General features: G+C 44.0%; 1 protein-coding gene across 2 annotated transcripts in view; it reads right to left on the bottom strand.

Moving 5' to 3' along the window:
- LOC132892777 (H-2 class II histocompatibility antigen, A-U alpha chain-like) overlaps window positions 1-21,855 on the bottom strand; it is a 47,156-nt gene extending 25,301 nt beyond the window's left edge. Inside the window, exons 1-5 of one of the 2 annotated variants that reach the window (XM_060931152.1) lie at window positions 21,611-21,855; window positions 21,119-21,364; window positions 19,420-19,701; window positions 19,218-19,347; window positions 18,968-19,139 (exon numbers count right to left, since the gene is read on the bottom strand). In XM_060931152.1, the coding sequence (XP_060787135.1) occupies window positions 19,226-19,347; window positions 19,420-19,701; window positions 21,119-21,364; window positions 21,611-21,668 (708 nt within the window). In that variant the 5' untranslated portion in view covers window positions 21,669-21,855 and the 3' untranslated portion in view covers window positions 18,968-19,139; window positions 19,218-19,225. Of the gene's footprint in view, window positions 1-18,967; window positions 19,140-19,217; window positions 19,348-19,419; window positions 19,702-21,118; window positions 21,365-21,610 lie in introns of those variants that run through there. The other variant, XM_060931151.1, reaches the window with a different exon arrangement.
- Between the last annotated feature and the right edge of the window lie 5,884 nt (window positions 21,856-27,739).

The following is a 27,739-nucleotide window of genomic DNA, read 5'->3' as shown; positions in this document are numbered from 1 at the left end:
TGTTTTTGTATGACCATCTAGAGGGCGAGGCCCGTAATGAGATCAAATATCGACCTCTTACTGTCAGAGAAAGCCATGTGCAAATTATGACTGTGTTAAGAGAGGTATATGGATGTTCTAAGTCCTATGTATACTGGCAGCAACGTTTCTTTGACTGTAAACAGAGAGTGAGTCCTTATTTGAGTTTTCTCATGCCCTTATGGAACTGATGGATAAAATAAAGCAATCCAAAGAAGGTTCTATTGCAAATGTTGCTATTGTACTGAGGGACCAATTCTGTGAAAATGTACAAGATGTTGCGTAGAGAGCTTAAACATTTGGTCAGGGCAGATGAGACTCTGACCTTGCTTGATGTAAGGAGGGAGGTTACAAGGTGGGTGGAGGAGGGGCAACCTAGCCGTGATGGAGGCTCTCGTGCTCCAGGGCGCACAAACGAGGCCTCTTGTATATCTCAGTGTGAGTCTACTTTTGCTCAGACACCAGAAATGGCAGAGTTAAAGGAGATGGTTTTAAAACAGCAAGCCCAACTAGATATACTGGTTAAACACCTGGGGCAGTCTGCTAATAAACCACAGTCTTCCCAACCATATAGGACAAGGTGTTTTAAACGTACATCCGATGGCCAGCCCGTATGTATTAAGTGTGATCAACCAGGCCATATAGCACGGTATTGTAAGTCTGTTCCTGCACCTAGAAATAGTAGGCCTGCCCTTCATTTGCTAATGGAGGATTCCAACAGTTGTTTAGTTCCCTCTACCAGTAGCTCCACTAGTCAGTTGGGAAACTAGAGCCCCCTAGTGTGCAGAGCCACACACTGGGAGGGGAGCACACTGGCTCTGTATGCTCATCCTCATTGGGTCGGTTAGTGGGAAAATGTCCAGTTTTGAGTGGGATGATGGGTGATGTTGAAGTCTTGTGTTTAATTGATACTGGATCAATGGTAACAATTGTAACAGAGTTTTTTTTTAAGAAGCACTTTAGTCACATGCAGAAGAAAGACTGTAGGTGGCTTGGACTTAAGGCAGCCAATGGACTTGACATCCCGTACACAGGGTACATGGAGGTAGATGTAGTCATTCTGGGGCAATGTATCTCTGGGAGGGGGGTATTGGTCGTCAAAGACCCAGTTAACATGACCCTTCAGAATCGTAAAGCATCTATGCCTGGCATACTGGGTATGAATGTTCTTGGTGAATGCTACAGGGTTCTTTTTGAACAGCATGGCTCATGGCTCTTCCAGTCCCCTTCAGTTGAATTGGCAGGTCCGGCGGCTCAACGAGCTCTTCGGCATTGTGAGAGGATTCAAGCTGTCCTTCATTCTTCCAAGCCCTTTAAGGTGAAGGTTCAGGGGAAGTCCCCAGTCTGTCTTGGGCCTGGTACACTCACTATGGTTCCAGTTACCTGCCCTCAGTTGGAAGCTGCTGAATTTCTTCTTGAACCACTGTGCATCAAGGATGGAGAACTGCCAGAGGGTGTCCTGGTGTCTCCAACCCTTGTGGCAGCGAAGAAGGGTCTCCTGTATGCCCCAGTGGTCAATGTGGGCTGCTCTGAAGTGTGGCTTTCCCCGCACCGTGCCATTGGTACTGTGCAAGTCGTTGAAGCCACCTCTTTGGGGTCCAAGTCCTTTGTTCTTAAGCCAGAATGGGAGGAGTGTTGTGCAGTCATCTCTGCTCAAGAGGTCACTTCGGACCGTGACCCCCTCCACCTTTGCTCCCTGCCTTTGAAGGATTAACCCCACAGCAAGTGTCCCAGGCCAAGGCCCTCTTTGCCAAGTATGACTGCATCTTTTCTAAGGGTGATGGGGATTTAGGTTGTACCTCATTGATGGCTCACGAGGTCCCCTTGGTCGACGATGTCCCAGTCCGTCAGCCCTATCGAAGAATTCCCCCTTCCCAGTATGAGACTGTTAGGGATAATATCCAACAGTTACTGGACAGTCAAATCATAAGGGAAAGCTGCAGTCCATACTCTACTCTTCACCCATCGCCCTCGTAACAAAGAAGGACGGATGTCTTCACCTGTGTGTGGACTATCGTCAGTTGAACTCAAACTCGTCGTGATGCCTATCCCCTTCCAAGGATAGAGGAGTCTCTAGATGCACTTTCTGGGGTGAGGTGGTTTTCCACCCTCGATCTTGCCAGCGGCTATAACCAAGTCCCCGTTGTGGAAGCTGACAAGTCAAAGACTGCCTTTTGTACCCCATTTGGCCTTTTTGAGTTTAACCGAATGCCGTTTGGGTTATGCAATGCACCTGGCACGTTCCAGCGCCTTATGGAGTGCATTTTCAGGGACCAGCACTACCAGTCCGTCCTTCTGTACCTGGACGATGTAATTGTCTTTTCGGCAACTGTCGAGGAACATCTGAAACGACTGGAGGGAGTGTTTGCCCAACTGCAGAAGCAGAACTTGAAGGTCAAATTGTCCAAGTGTCAATTCTTTCAGCCTCAAGTCCATTACCTTGGACACGTAGTTTCTGCTGAGGGGGTTTCTACCGACCCGACGAAGATAGAGGTAGTGAAGGAGTGGAGGCGCCCAGGCCACCTGGCAGAGTTGAGGTCGTTCCTTGGCTTTGCCAGTTATTACCAAAGATTTGTAGAAGGCTTCTCCAAGATCTCAACCCTTCTGCATTGCCTTGTGGGCAGACTCAGTGGGCCATGGCAGAAAGGAAAGACCCCCCCCATCCCCCTTTTGACTGCTTGGGACGAGGCATGTGAAAATGCTTTTCAGGTCTTGAAAAAGAAGTTGACTTCAGCACCAGTGTTGGCTTATGCTGATTTTTAAAAAGCCTTTTATCCTTGAAATTGTTGCGAGCCATGGAGGCCTTGGAGCAGTCCTCTCTCAAGAGCATGAAGGAAAGGTGCAGCCAATTGCATTTGCCAGCAGAGGGCTAAAACCCACCGAAAGAAATATGGAGAACTACAGTTCAATGAAGCTTGAACTTCTTGCTTTGAAGTGGGCAGTCACTGAAAAATTCAGAGAGTACTTACTTGGAAGTCATTTTACCATCTTGACCGATAATCCTCTTAGTCATCTCCAGACTGCCAAGCTCGGAGCGATTGAACAGCGGTGGGCTGCCCAACTGGCCTCTTTCAGCTTCTCGATCAAGTACCGCCCAGGAAGAAGCAATGGCAATGCAGATGCATTATCTCGGCAGTACCTGGAGCAGTTCACAGGTGGGACAGAAGTCCCATTGCTGGGGGCATTGGTGGACACCTCCCTACCATCTATTTCTGATGCTCAGTGTGAGGAAGTGGTAGCACTACCAGGTCGCACAATGCAAGATCTGAGCCAGCTGCAGGAGGTGGACCCTGTGATCGGCCCAGTTCGTAAATTCTTTAAGGAAGGGAGACATCCACGGGCTAAGGAACGGGAGTTGCTGTCAGGCCCCAGTAAGACACTGCTGCGCCAATGGGACCGCCTAACTCAGCAGGAAGAAGTCCTGTATCAACTGGTCTATGCCTGGGGGGGGGGGGGGAGCAGAAACTCTTCAACTGCTACTCCCCCAGTGTTTGCAAGAGGAAGTGCTGTGTAGCATCCATGACAACCAAGGGCATCAGGGCACAGAAAGGACTGTCCAACTCCTCTGTGGTCGATGCTTTTTGGCCAAACATGGTGAGAGATGCTGAGAGGTGGTGTCAGCAGTGTGTCCTGGGCAAGGCTGTCCAGCCAAAGGTTCGGGCCTACTGGGGAATGTTACAAGCAACCCGGCCTAACGAGATCCTTGCTATTGACTTTACCCTGTTGGAACCTGCTAGTGATGGCCGGGAGAATGTGTTGATTTTAACAGATGTCTTCACTAAGTATACCCAGGCAATCCCCACCCGGGACCAAAGGGCCTCTACTGTTGCCCGGATGTTGGTTCAGGAGTGGTTTCATCACTTCGGTCCCCCAGCCCGCATCCATTCAGACCAGGGACGAAGCTTTGAAAGTATGCTGATCCAACAGCTGTGCCAGCTCTACGGCATCCAGAAAAGCAGGACCCCGCCTTACCATCCACAGGGCAACGGGCAGTGTGAAAGATTCAACCGCACCTTACATGACCTCTTGCAGACCCTTCCTCCAGCTGAGAAACAACACTGGCCCCAACATTTGCCACAGTTGACCTTTGCATATAACACCACACCACATCAGACCATTGGTCATACCCCGTATTACCTGATGTTTGGGCATCATCCAAGGTTGCCTGTGGATTTCCTGCTCGGGACGGGGGGTGATGTGGATGGCGTTGGCACTGTGGAAGAGTGGGTACAACATGAACGGAGTGTGAGAGTGACCCAAAAACATGTCCGTCAAAGATCAGCAGAGCTGACCAACCACTGCAATCAGAAGCATAACGACACTGTGAATGATCCTGGTCTGGATGCTGGTCAGTTGGTGTACTTGCGTAATCATACACTGGGGCACAACAAGATCCAGGACCACTGGAACCCTGCTGTGTTCCAGGTAGTGCAGAGGCCTGTGGACAATGGAGCAGTATATATCGTGGTCCCTGTAAACAGAGATGGGCCAGCTCGTCAGATGCATCGTTCTGAGCTACGGGCAGTAGCTCACAACCGGGGGCAGTGGCGGGTCCTCCCCCCATGAGGCAAACAGATGGGTCTACCAACCCTGTCGCCCCAGAGGAGGATGATGCCATCGGAGTGGTCGGCCTGTATCCGGATCAGTCCCAGGACATCTTTGACCCGTCTCTGCCCCAGACCCCGGTTGATGATGCCCCACCAGAGGAGGCAAGCCAGGCTTTGCGACGGTCATCTAGGACAACAGCAGGCCAGCACTCTTACCATCTTCCCAGAATGGTCGCCATCCAGGTTGAAGAGCAGGGAAGCCAAGATGTCGAAGGGTAATTGAGTCCTGTCCAGCTGCCATCATCGGGCCGCCGATTCATTTGGGGGGGGGGGGGGTGGATTGTAGCCTGTGGGCCATGCTTAGGGTTTGGTAGTGACTACCACTGTATTTCTTTCTCTCTCTTGCCTCCTCTTCCTCTGGTGTGGGTCACTAACAGAGGGTTTAGGATGGGCATTGATCAGGCCACCTAAGGGGACCATAAAAGCACTTGGGGTCCTCACGTTAGCATAGGACCTGGCTAGCACACTCGGTGTTTGTTTGAGGAGGTTGCTTTTGCTTCAGGTATGCTTTCACTATTTCCATTTTTGGTTTATTTTCACTGACAAGCAGTGGGTTAAGCATGTGTTTGTCTGTGTGGTTTAGTGTATGGGGAAGCGGGCGTGGCTGGCTCAAACTCCTCTGAATCTTTGTGGACATGGATAGCTGCCTCAGTGTTGAAACTGATGTATCTTCAGGTCTAACTTCTGGCATATGCTGTTAAGACTAGGCCAGGTATGTGATATTAGTCCTGAAAATGTTTCTATTGTTATGACTCTGCCTGTGTAGATGTGTACACACATGAAGTTGGTTTGTTTTAGAATATTTGTAGTCATTTGTGTGTTTTGATTTTATAGGTCTATGCAGCTATGGCACATTGCTAGCTGCTGTTCTTTTTAGCGTGTGAATGTATGTGTGAATGTGGTGCTGCTCATGGGTCGTGGATTCTTTATTTTTTTTGTTTGTTTTTCCTCTAGCCTGCGAGCTGGTTTCAGTGTAGTGTAGTGCTGTTAAGCTTTGAGTATCGTATGCTGCAGGCTAGAGTGGTTTTGTATTTTTCTTTCTGTTATCTGTCTTGTCCTCTCCCTTTACCTGTTACCATCTGTCGCTGGTGCATAGGGTTGCCTAACGTGAGAAGCTCCATTGACGGATTGGGGTTTCCTATCTTGATGTGCACCGTGTGATGATGATTGAAGGGTTTGCAGTGTCATTGTGTGAAGCTCTCTGTCCTTAGCACTTAATGTGTAAAGGTTCACCAAGTGCATAACCAAGTTTGTAGTATTAAGTGTGAACCCAAGTGTGTCACCAAGTGTGAGTTCAAGTGTGTAACAAACTAGGTCTAGCATTAAGTGTGTGGTAAAGCAAGTGTGTAGCACTAACTGTGAATTCTAGTGTGGGACAAACAAGTGTCATTTAAAGGTGAATTCAAGTGTGTAACAGACCAGTGTGTAGCACTAAGTGTGACTTGAAATATGTTCACACCATAATTGTGGTATTAGGACCCTGGCATCTCACTGGTGCTTCTTCTCCTTATGCTCAGCGGCCTTCCAGGTCTGGGGGTCCCTTTTTTTTTCTCTCCTTTTGTTGATGTATCGTTTTTTGTTTTTTCTTTTTGCCCATTTAATATACAGATTATGTTTAACTGCACTTAGTGGACTTTTAAATCTATTTATTAATAAAGATTGTATGTTGATACTTTTTTCTAAACTTGAGTCCGTGTATTTTATTAGGAACTTGGTCCCCTTGTTTTGGTATCTTCAGCCGGTGTTGAGATAATAAAGGGTGGCGTAGTCGGCTACATTCTTGAGGCTTAACATATGTTATATACTTTATTTTACTACATGCGAATGTGAACAGCAGCAATGCTAATAATGTTTATGTTGCTTTTTTTCTCTCCACTTCCGGTGTTAAAGCATGGCGAAGTGTTTAATACAGTTATAATGAATAATTTTACCTCACCCCGGGACGGAGTTCACTGGGGGAGAGGGATTCTTTTTGGTGGGGTTTCTTTCTTTGCTTTCTTTCTGGGTCATTCCACGACAATTCAACCAGGGCCCGCACACTTGGGTCTCAAAAAATTCTGAAAAAATCACCAGATGTACCCATGTTACCTAGGAGAAACACTGTAAACTTATTTGAATGTAAGATGTATACTTTCCATGTTACAGCCAGTTTTACTGGGGGAGGAGGGTGTCAATTTTGTTCAGACTTTTTTTTTTTTTCTTTTGTCTCAAAGTTCACAAGCCCATAGCTCAAGAACTAAACCATGTAGGAGGCTCAAATTTTGCACGCTGGTACATAAATAGGAATAGTATGTAGCAAAACTGTCATTTTGGGTCTGGATGATCCTGCATGGTCATAGCACTCCCTCAAAGATGATCAAAATTTTATTGGAGTTTTTGGCTGTGCTCTGTTTAGGCCTTCAGAAGACACATTTTTACCCAACATAGGCTCTTGATTTTTTTTCCCCTTATTGAGATGTAGAAACACACTCAAAAAAAGCAATAAACAGAAAGGAAACTCTATCAGTGTTTGAACAGAAGACCTCACAAGTCTGACAAATCATTTTGGATGTCATTTTCAGAGCACCATAACACCTTGTGGGAATGTGCGCAGATTTTTTAATTTTTTTTTCTTTATTCTCCATGATCCCTTCTTTTGAAACACCAATTTGGCTTGTCTTACTCGAATCTTTCGTTTTTATTTTCCACCCTGAACATGGGCAAAATGCACCATTTGAGAGCAATATGTTTTCTATAACATTAATGTAAAGAGTAAATAACCAAAGGACAATTTTGCCCTGACATGATCACCTGAGCGTGCCTGTGCAGGGGTGGAGGGATCCTTTTCAATTTCAATGATTCTGATATTGAGAGTAACCACAGGTGCCCCTAAAATCACTGAATCATTGAAAAGGATCCCTCCACCCCTGCACAGGCACTCTCAGGTGATCATGTCAGGGCAAAATTGGCCTTTGGTTATTTACTCTTTACATTAATGTTATAGAAAACGTATTGCTCTCAATGGTGCATTTTGCCCATGTTCAGGGTGGAAAATAAAGAGAGATTTGAGTAAGACAAGCCAAATTGGTGTTTTTCAAAAGAAGGGATCATGGAGAATAAAGAAGAAAATATTTAAAAAATCTGCACACATTCCCACAAGGTGTTACGGTGCTCTGAAAATGACATCCAAAATGATTTGTCAGACTTGAGGTCTTCTGTTCAAACACTACTAGAGTTTCCTTTCTGTTTATTGCTTTTTTTTTGAGAGTGTTTCTACTTATCTCAATAAGGGGAAAAAAATCAAGAGCCTATGTTGGGTAAAAATGTGTCTTCTGAAGGCCTAAACAGAGCACAGCCAAAAACTCCAATTAAATATTGATCATCTTTGAGGGAGTGCTATGACCATGCAGGATCATCCAGACCCAAAATGACAGGTTTGCTACATACTATTCCTATTTATGTACCAGCATACAAAATTTGAGCCTCCTACATGGTTTAGTTCTTGAGCTATGGGCTTGTGAACTTTGACAAAAAAAAAAAAAAAAAGAGTCTGAACAAAATTGACACCCCCCCTCCCCCAGTAAAACTGGCTGTAACATGGAAAGTATACATCTTACATTCAAATACATTTAGTGTTTCTCCTAGGTAACATGGGTACATCTGGTGATTTGATTTTTTTTTTTTTTCAGAATTTTTTGAGACCTCAGTGCGCGGGCCCCGGTTGAATTGACGTGGAATGACCCTTCTCTCTTTGATGTTACAGGAAAACAGCTGGACCAGTCTTCATGAAACTTTCAGGATAGATGGACATTGGTTTCAAATAGAACCTCCAACATTTTGGGGGTCATCCGGTCAAGGTTTTTGTGGCCACTGCTTCATATAGAGGCGGTAGGTTATGTCATCATGCTGAAAGAATGTAAGAGTGTAACAATTGCGCAGCACGGTGTGTCCTGATTGGCTGAGAGCAGCGCAGTGTGTCCTGATTGGCTGAGAGCAGCAGAGAATCAGTCAGAACCATGTTTATTGGCCAAGTATGTCCACACACAAGGTCACCAAAAAGGCCAAAATAATTTTTTCGTGATATCTTCCGTTATATTCATCGTAAGTGCTACTGGGCGAGGTTTGTTTTGCCTGGAAACACTTTTTTTTTTTTCTTTGCTTCTCAAGGCGTGTTCATTTATCATTTTGATAATGTGTTTTTTGTACAAATGCGAGCAGTGATTTACAGGCAGGGCACGGGCTTTGTGCTTCCGGGTTAGAGCTCTATGACAGGAAGTGTTCAAGCGGGAGAGCAACTTCATAATTATCCAGCTATACATTTAAACATGTGACTGATATTTTACTGACTAATAACAAACACGGGCAAATACAGTGGTGCTTGAAAGTTTCTGAACCCTTTAGAATTTTCTAGATTTCTGCATAAATCTGACCTAAAACATCAGATTTTCACACAAGTACTAAAGGTAGATAAAGAGAACCCAGTTAAACAAATGAGACAAAAATATTATACTTGGCCATTTATTTATTGAGGAAAATGATCCAATACAACATATCTGTGAGTGGCAAAAGTATGTGAACCTTTGCTTTCAGTATCTGGTGTGACCACCTTGTGCAGGAATAACTGCAACTAAACGTTTGCGGTAACTGTTGATCAGTCCTGCACACCGGCTTGGAGGAATTTTAGCCCATTCCTCCGTACAGAACAGCTTCAACTCTGGGATGTTGGTGGGTTTCCTCACATGAACTGCTCGCTTCAGGTCCTTCCACAACATTTTGATCGGATTAAGGTCAGGACTTTGACTTGGCCATTCCAAAACATTAACTTTATTCTTCTTTAACCATTCTTTGGTAGAATGACTTGTGTGCTTAGGGTTGTTGTCTTGCTGCATGACCCACCTTCTCTTGAGGTTCAGTTCATGGACGGATGTCCTGACATTTTCCTTTAGAATTCGCTGGTATACAACCCCGATTCCAAAAAAGTTGGGACAAAGTACAAATTGTAAATAAAAACAGAATGCAATGATGTGGACGTTTCAAAAAATCCATATCTTATTCAGAATAGAACATAGATGACATATCAAATGTTTAAACTGAGAAACTGTATCATTTAAAGAGAAAAATTAGGTGATTTTAAATTTCAGGACAACAACACATCTCAAAGTTGGGACAAGGCCATGTTTACCACTGTGAGACATCCCCTTTTCTCTTTACAACAGTCTGTAAATGTCTGGGGACTGAGGAGACAAGTTGCTCAAGTTTAGGGATAGGAATGTTAACCCATTCTTGTCTAATGTAGGATTCTAGTTGCTCAACTGTCTTAGGTCTTTTTTGTCGTATCTTCTGTTTTATGATGCACCAAATGTTTTCTATGGGTGAAAGATCTGGACTGCAGGCTGGCCAGTTCAGTACCCGAACCCTTCTTCTACGCAGCCATGATGCTGTAATTGATGCAGTATGTGGTTTGGCATTGTCATGTTGGAAAATGCAAGGTCTTCCCTGAAAGAGACGTCGTCTGGATGGGAGCATATGTTGCTCTAGAACCTGGATATACCTTTCAGCATTGATGGTGTCTTTCCAGATGTGTAAGCTGCCCATGCCACATGCACTAATGCAACCCCATGCCATCAGAGATGCAGGCTTCTGAACTGAGTGCTGATAACAACTTGGGTCGTCCTTCTCCTTTTTAGTCCGAATGACACGATGTCCCTGATTTCCATAAAGAACATCAAATTTTGATTCGTCTGACCACAGAACGGTTTTCTACTTTGCCACAGTCCATTTTAAATGAGCCTTGGCTCAGAGAAGACGTCTGTGCTTCTGGATCATGTTTAGATATGGCTTCTTCTTTGAACTATAGAGTTTTAGCTGGCAACGGCGGATGGCACGGTGAATTGTGTTCACAGATAATGTTCTCTGGAAATATTCCTGAGCCCATTTTGTGATTTCCAATACAGAAGCATGCCTGTATGTGATGCAGTGCCGTCTAAGGGCCCAAAGATCACGGGCACCCAGTATGGTTTTCCGGCCTTGACCCTTACGCACAGAGATTCTTCCAGATTCTCTGAATCTTTTGATATTATGCACTGTAGATGATGGTATGTTCAAACTCTTTGCAATTTTACACTGTCAAACTCCTTTCTGATATTGCTCCATTATTTGGCGCAGAATTAGGGGGATTGATGATCCTCTTCCCATCTTTACTTCTGAGAGCCGCTGCCACTCCAAGATGCTCTTTTTATACCCAGTCATGTTAATGACCTATTGCCAATTGACCTAATGAGTTGCAATTTGGTCCTCCAGCTGTTCCTTTTTTTGTACCTTTTAACTTTTCCAGCCTCTTATTGCCCCTGTCCCAACTTTTTTGAGATGTGTTGCTGTCATGAAATTTCAAATGAGCCAATATTTGGCATGAAATTTCAAAATGTCTCACTTTCGACATTTGATATGTTGTCTGTTCTATTGTGAATACAATATCAGTTTTTGAGATTTGTAAATTATTGCATTCTGTTTTTTATTTACAATTTGTACTTTGTCCCAACTTTTTTGGAATCGGGGTTGTAATTCAGAATTGATTGTTCCATCAATGATGGCAAGCCGTCCTGACCCAGATGCAGCAAAACCCAAACCATGATACTACCAACACCATGTTTCACAGATGGGATAAGGTTCTTATGGTAGAATGCAGTGTTTTCCTTTCTCCAAACATCCGTCCACAAAACATTTTTCCAATAGACTTCTGGCTTGTCCACGTGATCTTTAGTAAACTGCAGATGAGCAGCAATGTTCTTTTTGGAGAGCAGTGGCTTTCTCCTTGCAACCCTGCCATGCACACCATTGTTGTTCAGTGTTCTCCTGATGGTGGACTCATGAACATTCACATTAGCCAATGTGAGAGAGGCCTTCAGTTGCTTAGAAGTTACCCTGGGGTCCTTTGTGACTTCGCTGACTATTACACGCCTTGCTCTTGGAGTGACCTTTGTTGGTCGACCACTCCTGGGGAGGGTAACACTGCTCTTGAATTTCCTCCATTTGTACACAATCTGTCTGACTGTGGATTGATGGAGTCCAAACTCTTTAGAGATGGTTTTGTAACCTTTTCCAGCCTGGTGAGCATCAACACTTTTTCTGAGGTCCTCAGAAATCTCCTTTGTTTGTGCCATGATACACTTCCACAAACACGTGTTGTGAAGATCAGACTTTGATAGATCCCTGTTCTTTAAATAAAACAGGGTGCCCACTCACACCTGATTTGCCATGTCATTGATTGAAAACACCTGACTCTAATTTCACCTTCAAATTAACTGCTAATCCTAGAAGTTCACATACTTTTGCCACTCACAGATATGTAATATTGGATCATTTTCCTCAATAAATAAATGACCAAGTATAATATTTTAGTCTCATTTGTTGAACTGGGTTCTCTTTATCTACTTTTAGGACTTGTGTGAAAATCTGATGTTTTAGGTCATATTTATACAGAAATCTAGAAAATTCTAAAGGGTTCACAAACTTTCAAGCACCACTGTACATTTCCAACCAACAGCCCCGAACACCTTCATTTAAAGTGTCCCTGCCTCCTGAAAATTGTATTTTTTTTTTTTTTTTAGATAATTTCAAATATTTCTGCTAATGCAGTAAAAATGTTGGGAATAAATATTGTGCACTGATTTATTAAAATGTGAAGTTTAATTTGTCTTTACTGGTAATATGTCAGGACACCAAGATAGATCATCCAATCATGGTCGAATAGAAGAATCCTCATCAGTTGCTGGGGAGTAAAACCTCTGTGTGACATTTTACGGCTACATTTATCTCTTTATTTTCAAAGGACTGTATAAATCAGCATTTGAATTTTCACCTCATATGCCTACCAATGTTAAGTGTAACTACTGTATCCTTGACTTGCGAGTGACATCAAAGCAAAATAGAAACCCGGATGTCAGCCATGTTGGTGGAGACACAAATGCGGGGTCGAGCAACATTCCATACAAAACAGTCACATGCGCAAGTCTCTTTGTTGTTCTTTTAGCTCTGCCATATCTTTGTGCTGTATATGGTCGTGGTCACAACAGTACTCGTGATCCTGGCACGTTCTGATTTTTTAGAATTTCGTCCATGATTCAGAAAGAGGGCGAGGAAACTCTGAGGCTCAGTATGGAGAGGAGACGAGCGCGGCTGAACAACATCGGCAGGGCTGATCTAACAGAGACTAAAACCAAAACAGCTCGTGTTTGCAGTAATCATTTTATCTCGGGTGAGATTCAAAAGCTTTCTCGATAATATCATGGAAGATTTTTTTTGTGTTGCTAGAATTTTGCTATAAATTGAGCGTACTCGTCGTGGTTCACTCAGTCGTTGTTATAATTTTAACATGTGTATTACCATTTCACTTCTAGGAGCGCCAGCAAAATTATACGATAGAAACAATCCAGACTGGGCGCCCACTCAGAACATGGGCTATGTTTCATCCAAGGTCGGACTCGATTCTTCAGCAGCCAAACCAGATAGAACTAGTGGTGTGTCGTTCACGAACGAACCGTTCTTTTTGAACGAGTCTTCGAAGTGAACGACTAGAACTAGTTTGCGCTGCCTCTCGGTCGTTGGCGAATCAGCAGGATCTGTTCAGTAGCAGAAGGGCGTCCAACTTGCATTTTGATCTGTGCAGAGCAGCGCCACTTTACTTCTTTAAGGGCTATCTGAGCCCTATTATCAGAGCGTTGACACATGCCAGGTCTTTAGTTTATAATTTAGAGCTCTCACTCAGCAATACATTTCAGTTCACAGCGAACGAGCTCAGCAGTTCGCGAACAAACGAACAGCCAGCAGCCAGCCTGCCTGCTGCCATACTGGGCTGGGCGCATAGCAACAGTTTCCATGACTGTGATAAACAATGAAGAACGTAGCTCTGGAGATCGCGGCATACTGTGTTCGTTTTTTTAATGTTAATGCAATTTGTAATAAAGTGGTTTGTTCTTTGTAATGAGCGTTGCTGTTGAATATGAGCAAAATGGGTGTTACTTAATGGGTTTGAACAACTGCATGAAACAGTCTGCAATTGTCTCTTCTCAACTTTGTCGGCATCCCCCTCCCTCGTCCACGTCAAGGAGAGAAAAGGAGGTCTCTTGCTCGAACAGCTGGAAAAGGTCTCGCTAGACGTGACGTCAATCGAATGTTCGTGCATAACAACCGTTTCCATGTCCATGACCAGGCCAAACAATGAATGATCATGAATGCAGCAGAGAGACATCGCAGGCTACTGTTCGCTGAATACGATGACTTGTAAAGTTGTTTATTCTCTGAAATGAGTGTTGCTGTTAAATAAGCAATTTTTTTTTTTGCTTAATGGGTTTGAGAGAACAACTGCATAACCGGCAGACCATGGCTCTACTAAAATAAATATAATAAATATAAAAACAGCTTTATTCTCATCTACATTTAATTAACTTTCAGAGCTTTGTTTATGTAGTCTTTTTCAGATAATGCTAGGATAATGTTTTTCTTCCATCTTTTTCTCAAGCACATTGCAATGTATGAAAATCTATTGTGGATGGCACCTCTGCCGCCTCTCGTTCACTCAAGATGAACTAAACTTCGGATGACAGCCATTGTTGTGCCGCTTTGGTGTGACGTCATCAAAATGAACGAGTGAACGAACTGAACGAACGAATTTCTTTGCCTAACTGACCGACATGAACGAACTGGCGGAAATGAATCGCCATGTCCCACCAATAGATAGAACGCGATATCTGGGCACTCGATGGTTAGTAGAAGCGTCTTATCTTCAGAAAAGTCTGACTTTTTTTGAATAATATGGGTCAAACCCACACACATCTACACTACCGTTCAAAAGTTTGGGGTCACCCAGACAATTGTGTCTTCCATGAAAAGTCACACTTTTATTTACCACCATAAGTTGTAAAATGAATATAGTCAAGACATTTTTCTGGCCATTTTGAGCATTTAATCGACCCCACAAATGTGATGCTCCAGAAACTCAATCTGCTCAAAGGAAGGTCAGTTTTATAGCTTCTCTAAAGAGCTCAACTGTTTTCAGCTGTGCTAACATGACTGTACAAGGGTTTTCTAATCATCCATTAGCCTTCTGAGGCAATGAGCAAACACATTGTACCATTAGAACACTGGAGTGAGAGTTGCTGGAAATGGGCCTCTATAGAGATCTTGCAGTCACGTGACCGGAAAGTACACAGCCGCCATCTTGTCGGTAAAAAACACCGCTGAATACTGCTGCACTAGTGTACAGAATGGATCAATTTCAACCGACAGACTACACGGCTCATTTTTCTAATGAACAGATAACTAGATATATGTCTAAAATAAACGATCTACAGATTAGTGACTCTTATCGCTTACCGGACGTAGTTTTCACGACCGTGTCAGTGGATATTGAACTGCCAGAGGTGGAATACCCAGATGTGTATAATTACCTCATTAACTTTCCCTCGCTGTTCAGTGGTGAAGCACTGCGTGCTTATAAATCTCTGGACAGTTATCTTTACAGAAATTCAGGATTTGTCAGCGACTCAGATGTGGCATCTTGTAAACAAGAAAATAACTATCCTCATTGGACGGGTAAGTCACTTAAGTATTGAGTACTAACACTATTTATATCAGTATCTAGTATAGCACTGACCAGCTGATTATAGAATAAGGTAATTCCAGCTGTAATTCCAAATTGTCCGTTTTGTTTACCATGGATCTGGCGTTGGAGAGGTAGAGGCTTAGCAGTGGAGATTTGAGTGGCTGTTTTCTGAGCTTAGTCAACAGGCCGGCTCTGCAGCCTCGCTTTTGCTTCCTCTCCCGGCGCCGCCTCCTTCGCTTTGCTTCTGATAACAATCCACGGAGACCCTGCTGGTCTCGCTATCTCATCCGGAATGTTGTGCATGCGATGGAAATCGCTACAAACCGTCATTTTCTGCTGGAAACCAATGTCCAGTAAGTCCATACGGTTGTAGTGGATATTGAAGTCCGGTACAGACGAACAACACGCAAAAATACACACAAAAAACATAAACGTGCACAGGTAGGGAGAGCTTGTAGCCACAGCCGTTGTAGTAGAATTGTATATAGTAGGGTTTTCCAGAAGAAAAGGTAGAAGTAGAGCCAGAAGTAGAAGGCGGAAATATGGCGTTTGGCCGACAAGATGGCGTCTGTCACAATCTGGATCGGCTGTGATGTCACATGCAAGTGCTCCAAACACCTATGTAGATATTGCACCCAAAACCAGACATTTGCAGCTAGAAGTGTCATTTACCACATTAGCAATGAACCGAGGGGCGTTCAATAAGTAATGCCCCTGACCCACTTCCCATAGCAGTAGAGCAACGAAACTTGGCACAGTTATTAGTCTTTCTCTACATAGGAACCACCCAGAGTTATGCATTTCTCCCATCGTTTGATGCAGCTCTGGAGACCGTTTTTGTAGAACTTTGTATATCCACCATCATATCAGACGCTCATGACGTAGCACATTTTGATCACATGGTTGTAGGTCATCTATAATGTCCTCTAAACACATCTATTTCTCATGTTGCCCATCATGGTTACTGTACTGGTAACAGTAAACTGTTTCATTGTGTATTCATAAGAAATCCCAGATAAATATATCGTCTCATTCTCTAAATGTGTATGCGATCACAAGCATCTTTGTGATACACCTTGAAATTAACCAGTTCAAATGTGAGCATGTAGAAGAATCCCAGATAGCAAAAATCAGTTGAATCAGCATTGAAATAGCGTTTGGCAGAAAACATTGAAATAATGTTGAAATGATATTGAAAGTGTCCCCTTGAATTTGGGTTGAATCAACGTTGAATTTTCAACCCTATCAGCATTGAATCAATAGTGATTCAACCATCATCTAAAGAAATTTAGATGATGGTTGAATCACTATTGATTCAATGCTGATAGGGTTGAAAATTCAACGTTGATTCAACCCAAATTCAAGGGGACACTTTCAATATCATTTCAACATTATTTCAATGTTTTCTGCCAAACGCTATTTCAATGCTGATTCAACTGATTTTTGCTATCTGGGAATTGCTCAAGGGCACCTCAGCCCAAGGCCACCCCACATCAACCTAACTGCACATCTTTGGACTGTGGAGGAAACCCACACAGACACGGGGAGAACATGCAAACTCCACACAGAAAGGCCCTCGCCGGCCGCTGGGTTCGAACCTGGAACCTTCTTGCTGTCAGGCGACCGTGCTAACCACTGCACCACCGTGAGAAATTGGGTTGATGTTGATGTTTCACCGTACACAATGATGGAAAGGCCTGTCTGTGGATATGAACCAGAAAGGATTATACAGTCTTTACCTGGACAATAAAATATTGCCTAAATACAGTACTAGCAGTTAAACTTACTGTACAATTCAAATAACTGCCTGACTAACAAAATATTTGAATATTTGCTCCGGTTTCCCCCACAGTCCAAAGACATGCAGGTTAGGTTAACTGGTGACTCTAAATTGACCGTAGGTGTGAATGTGAGTGTGAATGGTTGTCTGTGTCAGCCCTGTGATGACCTGGCGACTTGTCCAGGGTGTAGATACGCCGCCTTTCGCCCATAGTTAGCTGGGATAGGCTCCAACTTGCCTGCAACCCTGTAGAAGGATAAAGTGGCTAGAGATAATGAGATGAGAATACATAACATGTCATAATAAGTCTGTATATTAATCCTCAGTCACTGTTTTATCCTACTCAGTATGGTGGTGAATCTGGAGCTTATGCCAGGAACACTGGGCGTGAGGTGGGATGGGGTTCTTGTCCATCAGAGTACCATGTGTACAAGCACATGTTCACTTAACCACTATTTTTAACCACACTACCACAAAGAGGAGAACTGGCCAGTGTTGTTGAAGCAAATTTCTTCAGTCGCAAGCACGGACAGTCTATGGTCGCAAGTCTCGTCGTCAATGGAGCTCTTCTGAAAGTTCTTCTGAGAGACGGTTATTTGGACCATTCCAAATAGCGGCCGGTACGGTAGAATTTTCTGTTCGTTTTTTCCTTACATGTTGCACACACAAGATTTGCACATAACCATAAATAATAATCTATTCTTCATAGTTCCTTGTGCTCTATTAAAATTCTAAATTAAATAAATGAAATTCAATGAAATATAGGAAACCCCCCTCCCACAAAATGGTCTCACCCAGAGTGCACCCCAGGCTCCCGTCCAGTGGTGCAGTGTATGATGACAACAAAATCAACATATATTCAACATTGATCAAATGTTTCCTTCAACCATTACATTGAGTCGAACACATTTTTTCAACTTTTTATCAGTGGTTGATTAATGGTTGATCCACCATCAGTGTTCAACTATAACTGTAAATCAACCATCTTAACCAAATATCAACATTGAAATAACATCATTTGCTATCTGGGATGTAATATGGAGTCCTTCATACATGTAGCCTCTGGCTCTGCAATCATATTTACAGTAAAGTAACTGGACTGGTTTTAGTTCCAATGCAGCTGTTCACAGTTTAACACTGTAGGAAGTTTCATGCTAAATTTATATTTAAACTTTAAACTATCAGAACGCTCCCAAGAACCTGAGACGGGAATAAAAATAAGTTTACGTTGAAGGCACTGCAGTGAGCAGGTTGTCTAAACTTGATTGCCTGTGTGACCCTGTGCTCTCTTCCTCCAGGGTTTGCTCTACTAAAGGTGATTTGCTCTTTAAGAGAAAAAATGCTGGAGCAAGATTGATGATTGGTCAGTTTGTGGAGGAGTTGAAGGCATTTACCTGATTTAACTTTAGGACATTTACAAAAATTCAGACTGGCAACAATCATCATTTCAGTCATAAGAAAACGAAGTCATGAGTCGGTTTGTTGTCACTTCACTGTGTGAAGAGTCACATGAACATTTTACAGGTTTTTAAACACTTTATGATTCACACTTTTTTTTTATGAGTGGTTTTCATTTTCAGATATGATTTTCTCACACTTATAAAATCTCAAATGTGATCGTACATTGTTTTCACTTTTTCACACATGCAATTTAAGGGCATAACAAAGTGGAACGCATTTACATATATATATTTCTATATTACATCTGCAATATGTTACATGTGGTGTGTGTGTGTGTGAGATTTTTCTGTAATGATTGTGACAGTATATTTCCAAACTAGACAAATACAGAGATTGTTTTACTGGTGGAACGAAGTATCATTGATGTGGAAACAGAAATCACATGATCGTTCACATTCATGGAATAAAGTTTATTTCTTTAATTATTTGCAGGCACTCATTCCTTTTCATTTCCATCATCTAATATTAATTAGACTTTACATAAATTGGAAAAGAAAGACTTAACAGATTTCTGCACAGAGATAAGAAATTCAAAACAGGTGTACAGTGGAACAAGTAACAACTTCATATTAAAAAACCTTACATGGTTTAACAGATGAATTAAACTCTAGTGGATGAACAGTTTCCTCGGTGAAAAATTAAAATGAGAATTCATGGTCAGACTCTAAACCTTCTCCGAATGCTTTACTTCTGACTGAAAACACAAACAGGTGTATCAGGGAGAAACAGTGTATTAAATATTATAAATATAATGTTTTATTAGAGTTGTTACCTGAAGTGTCAGTTACATCTGTTTCCTTTGACAAGGAAGAAAGTTCCAGTAGTGACTCCGAGCAGTCCGACAGCCAGACCCACTCCACAGAACACAGAGGGACCCACACTGGGAAGCTCAACATCCACCTCTACACACACACACACACGGTTATTTCTACTCTAAGGAAAGACTGAATCAGTAGTTAAACTCTCCGTCTCACCCCATGTCTTGGTGTCGGGCGTCTCCAGGGCCTCGTGCTCCACCGTGCAGGTGTAAACATCTCCTTCCTGTGGAGTGAAGGGCAGGTGGGAGAACTGGTTGTAGGTTTTGTCCTTATTCGGGTAATAGCAGCTTAGTGTGGATTGTTCCGTCACATCTACACTGTTTTTGGTCCAGCGTACAGTAACAGGTGGAGGGAAAAATCGTGTGAAGTGGCAGATGAGCATGTTCTCTGAACCCAGCTGCATCTTTTGTTTGGGATAGATGGAGCTTTGTGGGGCATCTGGAGAAAAATATAAAGCACATGTGCACCATTGTTATGACTCTGAGACTGTGATGCATTCATTATTTCATCTGGCTGTCGATATATAGAGGATGTTACACGGTGGTGTGAAGATATGAAGTTTATCTTTGAGTGGTGAATGGATACATCATGAGGGAGCGAAGAGAACGAGTGAAATATTTTTCAACATGAGAAAATAAACTTGATATCTTCAAGCCTATGTGCAATATTATTTGTATTATATGAACATATCCAAAAAAACCCACCACAAGTTAATCAAAAGTATTTAAATTTTGAAACGGTTCACCATTTTGACAACACACGTCTAGTCAGTGGGAAAACACTGGGAGTGACATCATCAGAGTGAAATATTGGGAATTATGTCACTCAGACCCACGATGTATTTTGTATGAAAAATGCGAGTTTTTATTGAGTGATTTTCTTTTTATTCTATCGACACATTCACAAACAAAAAGTCCCCAAATTTATCAAAACAATTCATCAATTTCCTCATGAGTGAAGATATTGGAGACTGTGTTACTCAGGTCCCGGATGTAGCTCCTATGAAAAATATGAGTGGTGTATTTCCCAGCAAAACACTCGTGTCCATATAATAATAACCAACAGGAATCTGGAATCTAAGCTGTGATTTTAAACGTGAATTCTGAGGACAGCAGCTTAATTACAGGTTTATTAAACATAAAATGTAATGGATTACACTTCATTCAGCATTTATAGATGATAAACAGATGCCAGAGAAAGAACATGGAACATGACTATTTACAAATAAACCCTCTGCTTGTGTTCACGACTGAGTAATGTGCCATCCTACTGCCTCAGATCATCTTCACATTTTCTAGCAAGTCAATTATAAAATCTACCTTTAGCTCCATAATCCATAATTGATGTGTGTGTGTGTGTGTGTGTGTGTGTGTGTGTGTGTGTGTGTGTGTGTGTGTGTGTGTTGGGGATAGAAATAAAAGATTTAAAATAAAAAAAATAAAAAAAGAAATTTAAAAAAAGATTTATTTAGATTTACAAACCCCACACTTCAACAGTTAGTCTGTTCAGAGAGAACTTTCTTCATTTCTATAGTTTGTGTTCGGGGCGAAGCAAACAGCTGCTGTGATGATGTGGTGCATTCTGGGATGTTTTAGTCGAATAAAAAGCCTTTATGAAATGAAAATAGTGTGAGACAGCAGTGCTGTAGTGTCGGCTGTGAGATTAGAGTATTGTACAGTAAATGAGAGCTTTACAGGCTGGAGACTGTGATTGTTCCTGTAGTTTACTGACAGTGTAATGGTCAGTGATTTACAGTCAAATCTACAACAAATCTCACATCTTCATGCTGGAAAATCATTTTAGACTCAATATCATCAAGGTCAATTTGTGCTCCTATAAACACTGAGTTTCTCACCCTGTGGCACCGGCCGGTCTTTAAAGTCCTCTGTGAGCACCTGTAAGTTTTGTTGGCAGGCGGCCATTTCACCCTCGGCAAGCTCGTACACTCCAGGGTACTCAATCGGATCAGTGAAGGGAGGCAGCATTATGACTCCATTCTTCTTCTCAAAATCTGCATAAAACTCCTCATCTCCATCGGACCCTAACATATACTCCTTATTCTTCTCTGAACATTCGGTTATTTGCAGGTGTTGATGTTTAACTGGAGAAACACACACACACACACGCGTTCAAACTGCAGCAGCCTGTTACTACAGTGAGATAAAAACATCATCACTGACAAAATCACATCATTTTTGTGATGATCTGAAACGATCTGTCTCATTTAAATCAAGCTCTACAGCTTAATAACCAAAACACCACCATTAACACTTTATATACACTCTTCTAATTACCACTGGGGAAAAATATTACAGCAAATTTACACATAAATAAATATCTCACTTACACTGTGATTCAGTGTCCCTCACACACATTAGTGTGAAAAAGATGAGAAATAATTTCATCCTGAAGTTTGTCAGTAAACCAGCAGCTCAGATGAATTCACTTGTCACTGACTTCCACACACTGAATAGAGACAGAAATACAGCCGAGTGCAGAGTCAGTGATAAATAAATCATCCAATCAGATCAGTTCTCTCCTCACAGTCAGCTGGGTTCAGGCAGACACTCAAGTGAGTTTCACAATTCCTGATCCTTTACTCTTTCCATACTGAGGTGCGCTGATCATTACAAACACAAAGAATTAAAACACTGGGAGCACAAAAAGGAAGAAATGAAAAGCAAGCAGGAGAGAAAGCGAGAAATCAGAGCAATATTAAAATCCTGAATAGTCTTTAGGTTTCAAAGGTCAAACAAACAAGCAAACAACAAAAAACAACAATAATAATAATAATAATAATAATTCCTGAATTTTTGAGCTTTTGTGCCTGAAATAATAATACAAAATAAAAGTTTAGGTTTCAAAGTTTAAACAAACAACAATGACATTAATTTTTACAGCTCCTGAAATTTTGAGCTTTTGTTCTTGACATAGAAAAAGGGGTTTGGAAAAAAAAAATAAAAATAAAAATAAAAGAAAGAAAGAAAGAAAGAAAGAAAGAAATGAAAAGCTGTGTATCCTGTTCTATTTTATGTTTGGTATCGTACACATTTTATAACAATAAAAACACAATAAACAAAGTGTCTGTGCTAGAAGTGATATCTGTACCGTAAGTAGTTTTGTCAGTAAACACATACTGGCGTCTCTCATCTCATCTCATTATCTGTAGCCGCTTTATCCTTCTACAGGGTCGCAGGCAAGCTGGAGCCTATCCCAGCTGACTACGGGCGAAAGGCGGGGTACACCCTGGACAAGTCGCCAGGTCATCACAGGGCTGACACATAGACACAGACAACCATTCACACTCACATTCACACCTACGCTCAATTTAGAGTCACCAGTTAACCTAACCTGCATGTCTTTGGACTGTGGGGGAAACCGGAGCACCCGGAGGAAACCCACACGGACAGAACATGCAAACTCCACACAGAAAGGCCCTCGCCGGCCACGGGGCTCGAACCCAAACCTTCTTGCTGTGAGGCGACAGCGCTAACCACTACACCACCGTGCCGCCCTACTGGCGTCTCTTTTCTTGTGAATAAATCTGCTGTGGTGTTCTGTACAGTTCACTACAGACGGTCTTAAATAGCATTGTGTAAACACTGTATACACTCTGTAGTGCACATTATATGTGTGGTGGCCTGCGTAGTCAAATTCCCACATCTTTCACTTTAGTATTTCTAAAAAAAACACAAGGGTTCCTGAACTGAACTATGTTTCACTTTTTGCACAGACACATCTCAACCAGTAGTCCAGTAGAAAACCACAATTAAATGTTTAATTCCAAGTGCACTGAAGGACTGGTGCGTTCCAGTCGGAAGACGGCATCCTGTGTAGGCAGCGTTCTTGGGGCAGCATCTGTGTGCTCCTGAGAAAAGGACTGTCCCAGTCAGAAGATAATCCCATAATTCAGTGCGCCAGACTGGAGTTCTGGAAATTTTGGCAAACGTGGCAGAACCAGTTGTCACTCCAACAGATATAATATGGAAATTGGTCTGTTGCGAAGGTAACCTCCATTTATGTAGCTAGCTTTTGCTGCTAATTAACAGCTCATGAGCTAGCAGATATTTACTGAACAGTGGATGGATTTTATTTTAATTGTACCGAGGTATAGTGTTTAGTTTCAGTGGTTTTCAGACAGATCGTACACTTATCACTGACTTCTGACTCGGGCTCAGTCAGATAATTTAACATTTTTATCAAGAAATATGAAAGTTATCATGATACTGAGGAGTGAATAATCAAATCTATGATCTAATAAGTCTGAAAAAATAAATAATCAAGAACAGTAAGATTCATTTGTTTGTTCATGACACCTCATCTGGCCGTGTCTCTTTCTGATGATTGTCCTGAGGAGGAGATGAGCGAAGAAGAAAGAAGACCGAAAGCTGCAGAATCAAGAGTCCTCTGATTTCTAGGAGAAAAAAAAAACTGTCTTTGTTTTTATGGCTCCTGAAATCATACTTTTCTGAATTTAATGAAATTTGTTGCTTTAGTTTGAGTCTATAAAAACATCTAACATGGACATAGTTTTGAATCAGTTTGTTTTTTTATTTATAATGCCAGGAAAATAGCGGCCACTCGTTTGGGATCCATTCAAACAGGCGATAATGAAGCAATAACGAACTCACAGGTGTTAGGGTTTTGCTGGGATTCGAACCTGGTTCATTGGTGTGATGATCCAGCAAACCCCCACTAGGCCACCAGGGGAATGACTCAAATGCAGAGGCGTGAGGCGGAAGTAGAAAAAGTAACAAAAGGTTTATTTATACTATGTACACTATATACAATCCAGGGCAAAACAAAAAAAAACAAAAACAAAGAGTATAATTCAAAAAGAAAAAGGCAAAAATGCAAAAGCTCAGAAGATCCACAAAACACAGTACAAAGGAAACTGGAGATAAACATAACAGCACAAAGACTCCGTGACAAGAGGACTGAACTCAGGGGTATAAATACACAAACTAATTAAGGACACAGGTGAAGATAATTAGGACTAACAGGCAATTAACAAAAACACAAAACACAGGAACAGTGGCGGCCTCTAGAGGCCAAAATAAACAAGACACGAAAAGGAAATAACAGCGGCCTCTAGAGGCCAAAACAGTCCAAGTCCTAACAGGACCCCCCCCCTCTAGGAGCGTCTCCTGACGTTCCCAGGGCGATCCGGATGGGCCGAATGGAAGTCCCGACACAGTTCTTTATCTAGGACATCCCGAGCAGGAACCCAGCAGCGCTCCTCAGGACCATAGCCCTCCCAGTCCACCAGATATTGCAACCCGCCGCGGACCCGGCGGGAGTCAAGCAGGCGATGCACAGTGAACACAGTCTGCCCCTGGAAGATGCGGGGGGGTGGGGGGTTCCTAGGGGCAGGGGCATACGTAGATGTCAGTACAGGCCGCAACAGGGAAACATGGAAAGTGGGGTTGATCCTCAGAGTCCGGGACAACTGGAGCCGGTAGGAGACAGGGTTCACCCTGCGCACCACCTTGAAGGGGCCAATGTAGCGAGGAGCAAGCTTGCGGTTCTCCACCCGCAGAGGAAGGTCCTTAGTGGACAGCCAAACCCGCTGCCCAGGGCGGAAAGTGTGTGCAGGTCTTCTGTGGCAGTTGGCCTGAGTCTGGTTGGTTCTGGAGGTCTGTATGAGGGTCTTCCTGACCTTGCTCCAGGTCTTGCGACACCGTCTCACATATTGGTTGACCGAGGGCACCCCCGCGTCCTCCTCCTGGTCCGGGAACAGAGGTGGCTGGAACCCGAATTGGCACTGGAATGGCGACAGCTTGGTGGCCGATGACTGCAGGGTGTTGTGGGCATACTCTGCCCATGGCAGCCAGGTGCTCCATGATGTTGGGTTATCCATAGCCAGGCCTCGCAGGGTGGTTTCCAGGTCCTGGTTGAGCCTCTCCGTCTGACCATTGGACTGTGGGTGAAACCCAGAGGAGAGGCTGGCAGTGGCTCCGATGACCTTGCAGAACCCGTGCCACACTCGGGAGGAGAACTGGGGCCCTCGGTCTGAGACGATGTCCTGTGGAAGACCAAAGACTCGGAAGACATGATTAAATATAAGTTTCGCTGTTTCAAGAGCAGAGGGGAGTTTGCACAGAGGTATGAAGCGGCAGGCCTTGGAGAATCTGTCAACAATGACCAAAATGACCATGTTACCTTGTGACTCAGGGAGACCCGTGATGAAGTCGACTGCCACGTGGGACCAGGGACGCCGGGGAATGGTCAGAGGATGCAGGAGACCCTGGGGACGCTGTCGTGGGTTCTTGGTTCTGGTGCAAACCTCACAGGACAGGACAAATGACCTTACTTCCTGCTCCATGTTAGGCCACCAGAAGCGTCTTTTCAGGAAGTCCAGGGTCCTCCGAGCTCCCGGGTGGGCGGTGAGAGGGGAAGAGTGACCCCACTGGAGAACCTTGGCCCGGGCTTGATGTGGGACGTACAAGAGGCCCGGTGGCCCCGTCCCAGGACCGGGGTCCTGGCGTTGGGCTCGTCGAACAGCCTCCTCAATACCCCAGCGGACAGGGGCCACAATCCGGGACACCGGGATAATAGGCCCGACTTCATTCTCCCTGTTAGTGGCAGAGAACAGCCTGGACAGTGCGTCAGGTTTGGTGTTCTTGGAGCCGGGACGGTACGAGAGGGTGAAGTCAAACCGACTGAAAAACAGGGCCCACCTAGCCTGTCGAGGGTTCAGTCTCTTGGCTTGTTGGAGGTACTCCAGGTTCTTGTGGTCAGTCCAAACCAGGAATGGATGTTGCGCTCCCTCCAGCCAGTGCCTCCACTCCTCAAGGGCCAGTTTGACCGCTAACAGTTCTCGATCTCCCACATCGTACCGGGACTCCGCAGGACTCAGGCGGTGGGAGAAGTAAGCGCAGGGGTGCAGCTTTCCTTCCGAACGTTGAGAGAGTACCGCGCCGACACCACTGTCCGAGGCGTCCACCTCCACGATGAATGGTTGGGAGGTGTCCGGGAGGACCAGAATGGGTGCCGTGCAGAAGCGGGCCTTGAGGTCTTTGAACGCCTTTTCTGCCTGAGGAGACCAGCCATAAGATCCACCTGTCCCTTTGGTGAGGTCTGACATGGGTGCTGCCACAGAACTGAAGTTCCTGATGAACTTGCGGTAGAAGTTAGCGAATCCTAAGAACCGCTGAACCTCCTTAACGGACTTGGGAGTAGGCCAGTCCCGGACGGCCAGGGTCTTGGCAGGGTCCATTTGGAGTTGGCCTGTCCGTACAATAAATCCCAGAAAGGAGACCTCGGGAACATGAAATTCGCATTTCTGGGCCTTGGCGAACAGATTGTTCTGTAGCAGCCTCTGGAGAACCTGGCGGACATGGTGGCGGTGCTCCTGCATGGTCTTGGAAAAGATAAGGATGTCATAGAGGTAGACAAAGACGTACAGGTTAATCATGTCCCTTAAGACGTCGTTGATTAGGGCCTGAAAAACAGCTGGTGCGTTGGTGAGTCCGAAGGGCATCACCTGGTATTCGTAGTGCCCAGACGGGGTGTTAAAGGCAGTCTTCCACTCGTCTCCCTGTCGGATACGGATGAGGTGGTATGCGTTCCGTAGGTCCAACTTGGTGAAGACGGTGGCGCCTTGGAGCAGGTCGAAAGCAGTGGACATCAGCGGAAGGGGATATCGGTTGCGCACAGTGATCTTGTTCAGGCCCCTGTAGTCAATACATGGTCGAAGCCCCCCATCCTTCTTGCCGACAAAGAAGAAGCCGGCACCAGCAGGTGAGGTGGAGGGTCGAATGAACCCAGAGACCAGGGCGTCTTTGAGGTATTCCTCCATAGCCTTGCGTTCTGGCTGAGAGAGGGAAAACAGTCTGCCATGAGGAGGGGTAGTCCCAGGGAGCAAGTCGATGGCACAGTCGTAGGCCCGGTGCGGAGGAAGAACGGTGGCCCTGCTCTTGCTGAATACTTCCTTGAGATCCCAGTACTCTGTGGGAACTTGAGATAACTCGGTGAGATCAGGGGGCTCGGCAGGAGACACAGGAGAGCTAGAGAGCAGACAAGAGGCATGGCATGCAGGGCCCCATTCCACAACCTGGCTTGTTACCCAGTCTATGCGAGGGTTGTGGCGAATAAGCCAAGGAAGGCCTAGAATAACTGGGAACTCAGGTGAAGGAATCAGGTGCAGGGATATTTCTTCCTTGTGACCTTGAGACTGGAGGAAGACTGGAGAAGTAACTTGAGTGACTCTTCCATCACCTAACGCTTGGCCATCGAGGGCAGACACAGACAGAGGGACTTCAAGAGGTGCAGTAGGTATATTGATGCTTTGGGCGAAGTGAATATCCATAAAGTTCCCAGCCGCCCCTGAGTCTATCAAAGCTTGACAAGAGTGGACAGACTCACCCCAGGAGATGGAGACCGGGATGTAGATTCCTTGACCAGGGAGTCCGGGAGAGAGGGTAGGCCCCGTCACAACCCTCCCTCGGCTGGACGGGGCGGTCCTTTTCCCAAG

Source organism: Neoarius graeffei, chromosome 10, assembly GCF_027579695.1.
Source record: "Neoarius graeffei isolate fNeoGra1 chromosome 10, fNeoGra1.pri, whole genome shotgun sequence".
NCBI classification, from domain to species: domain Eukaryota; kingdom Metazoa; phylum Chordata; class Actinopteri; order Siluriformes; family Ariidae; genus Neoarius; species Neoarius graeffei.
Note: the sequence above shows the minus strand (reverse complement) of the source record. Positions and strands in the feature narration are given on the sequence as shown.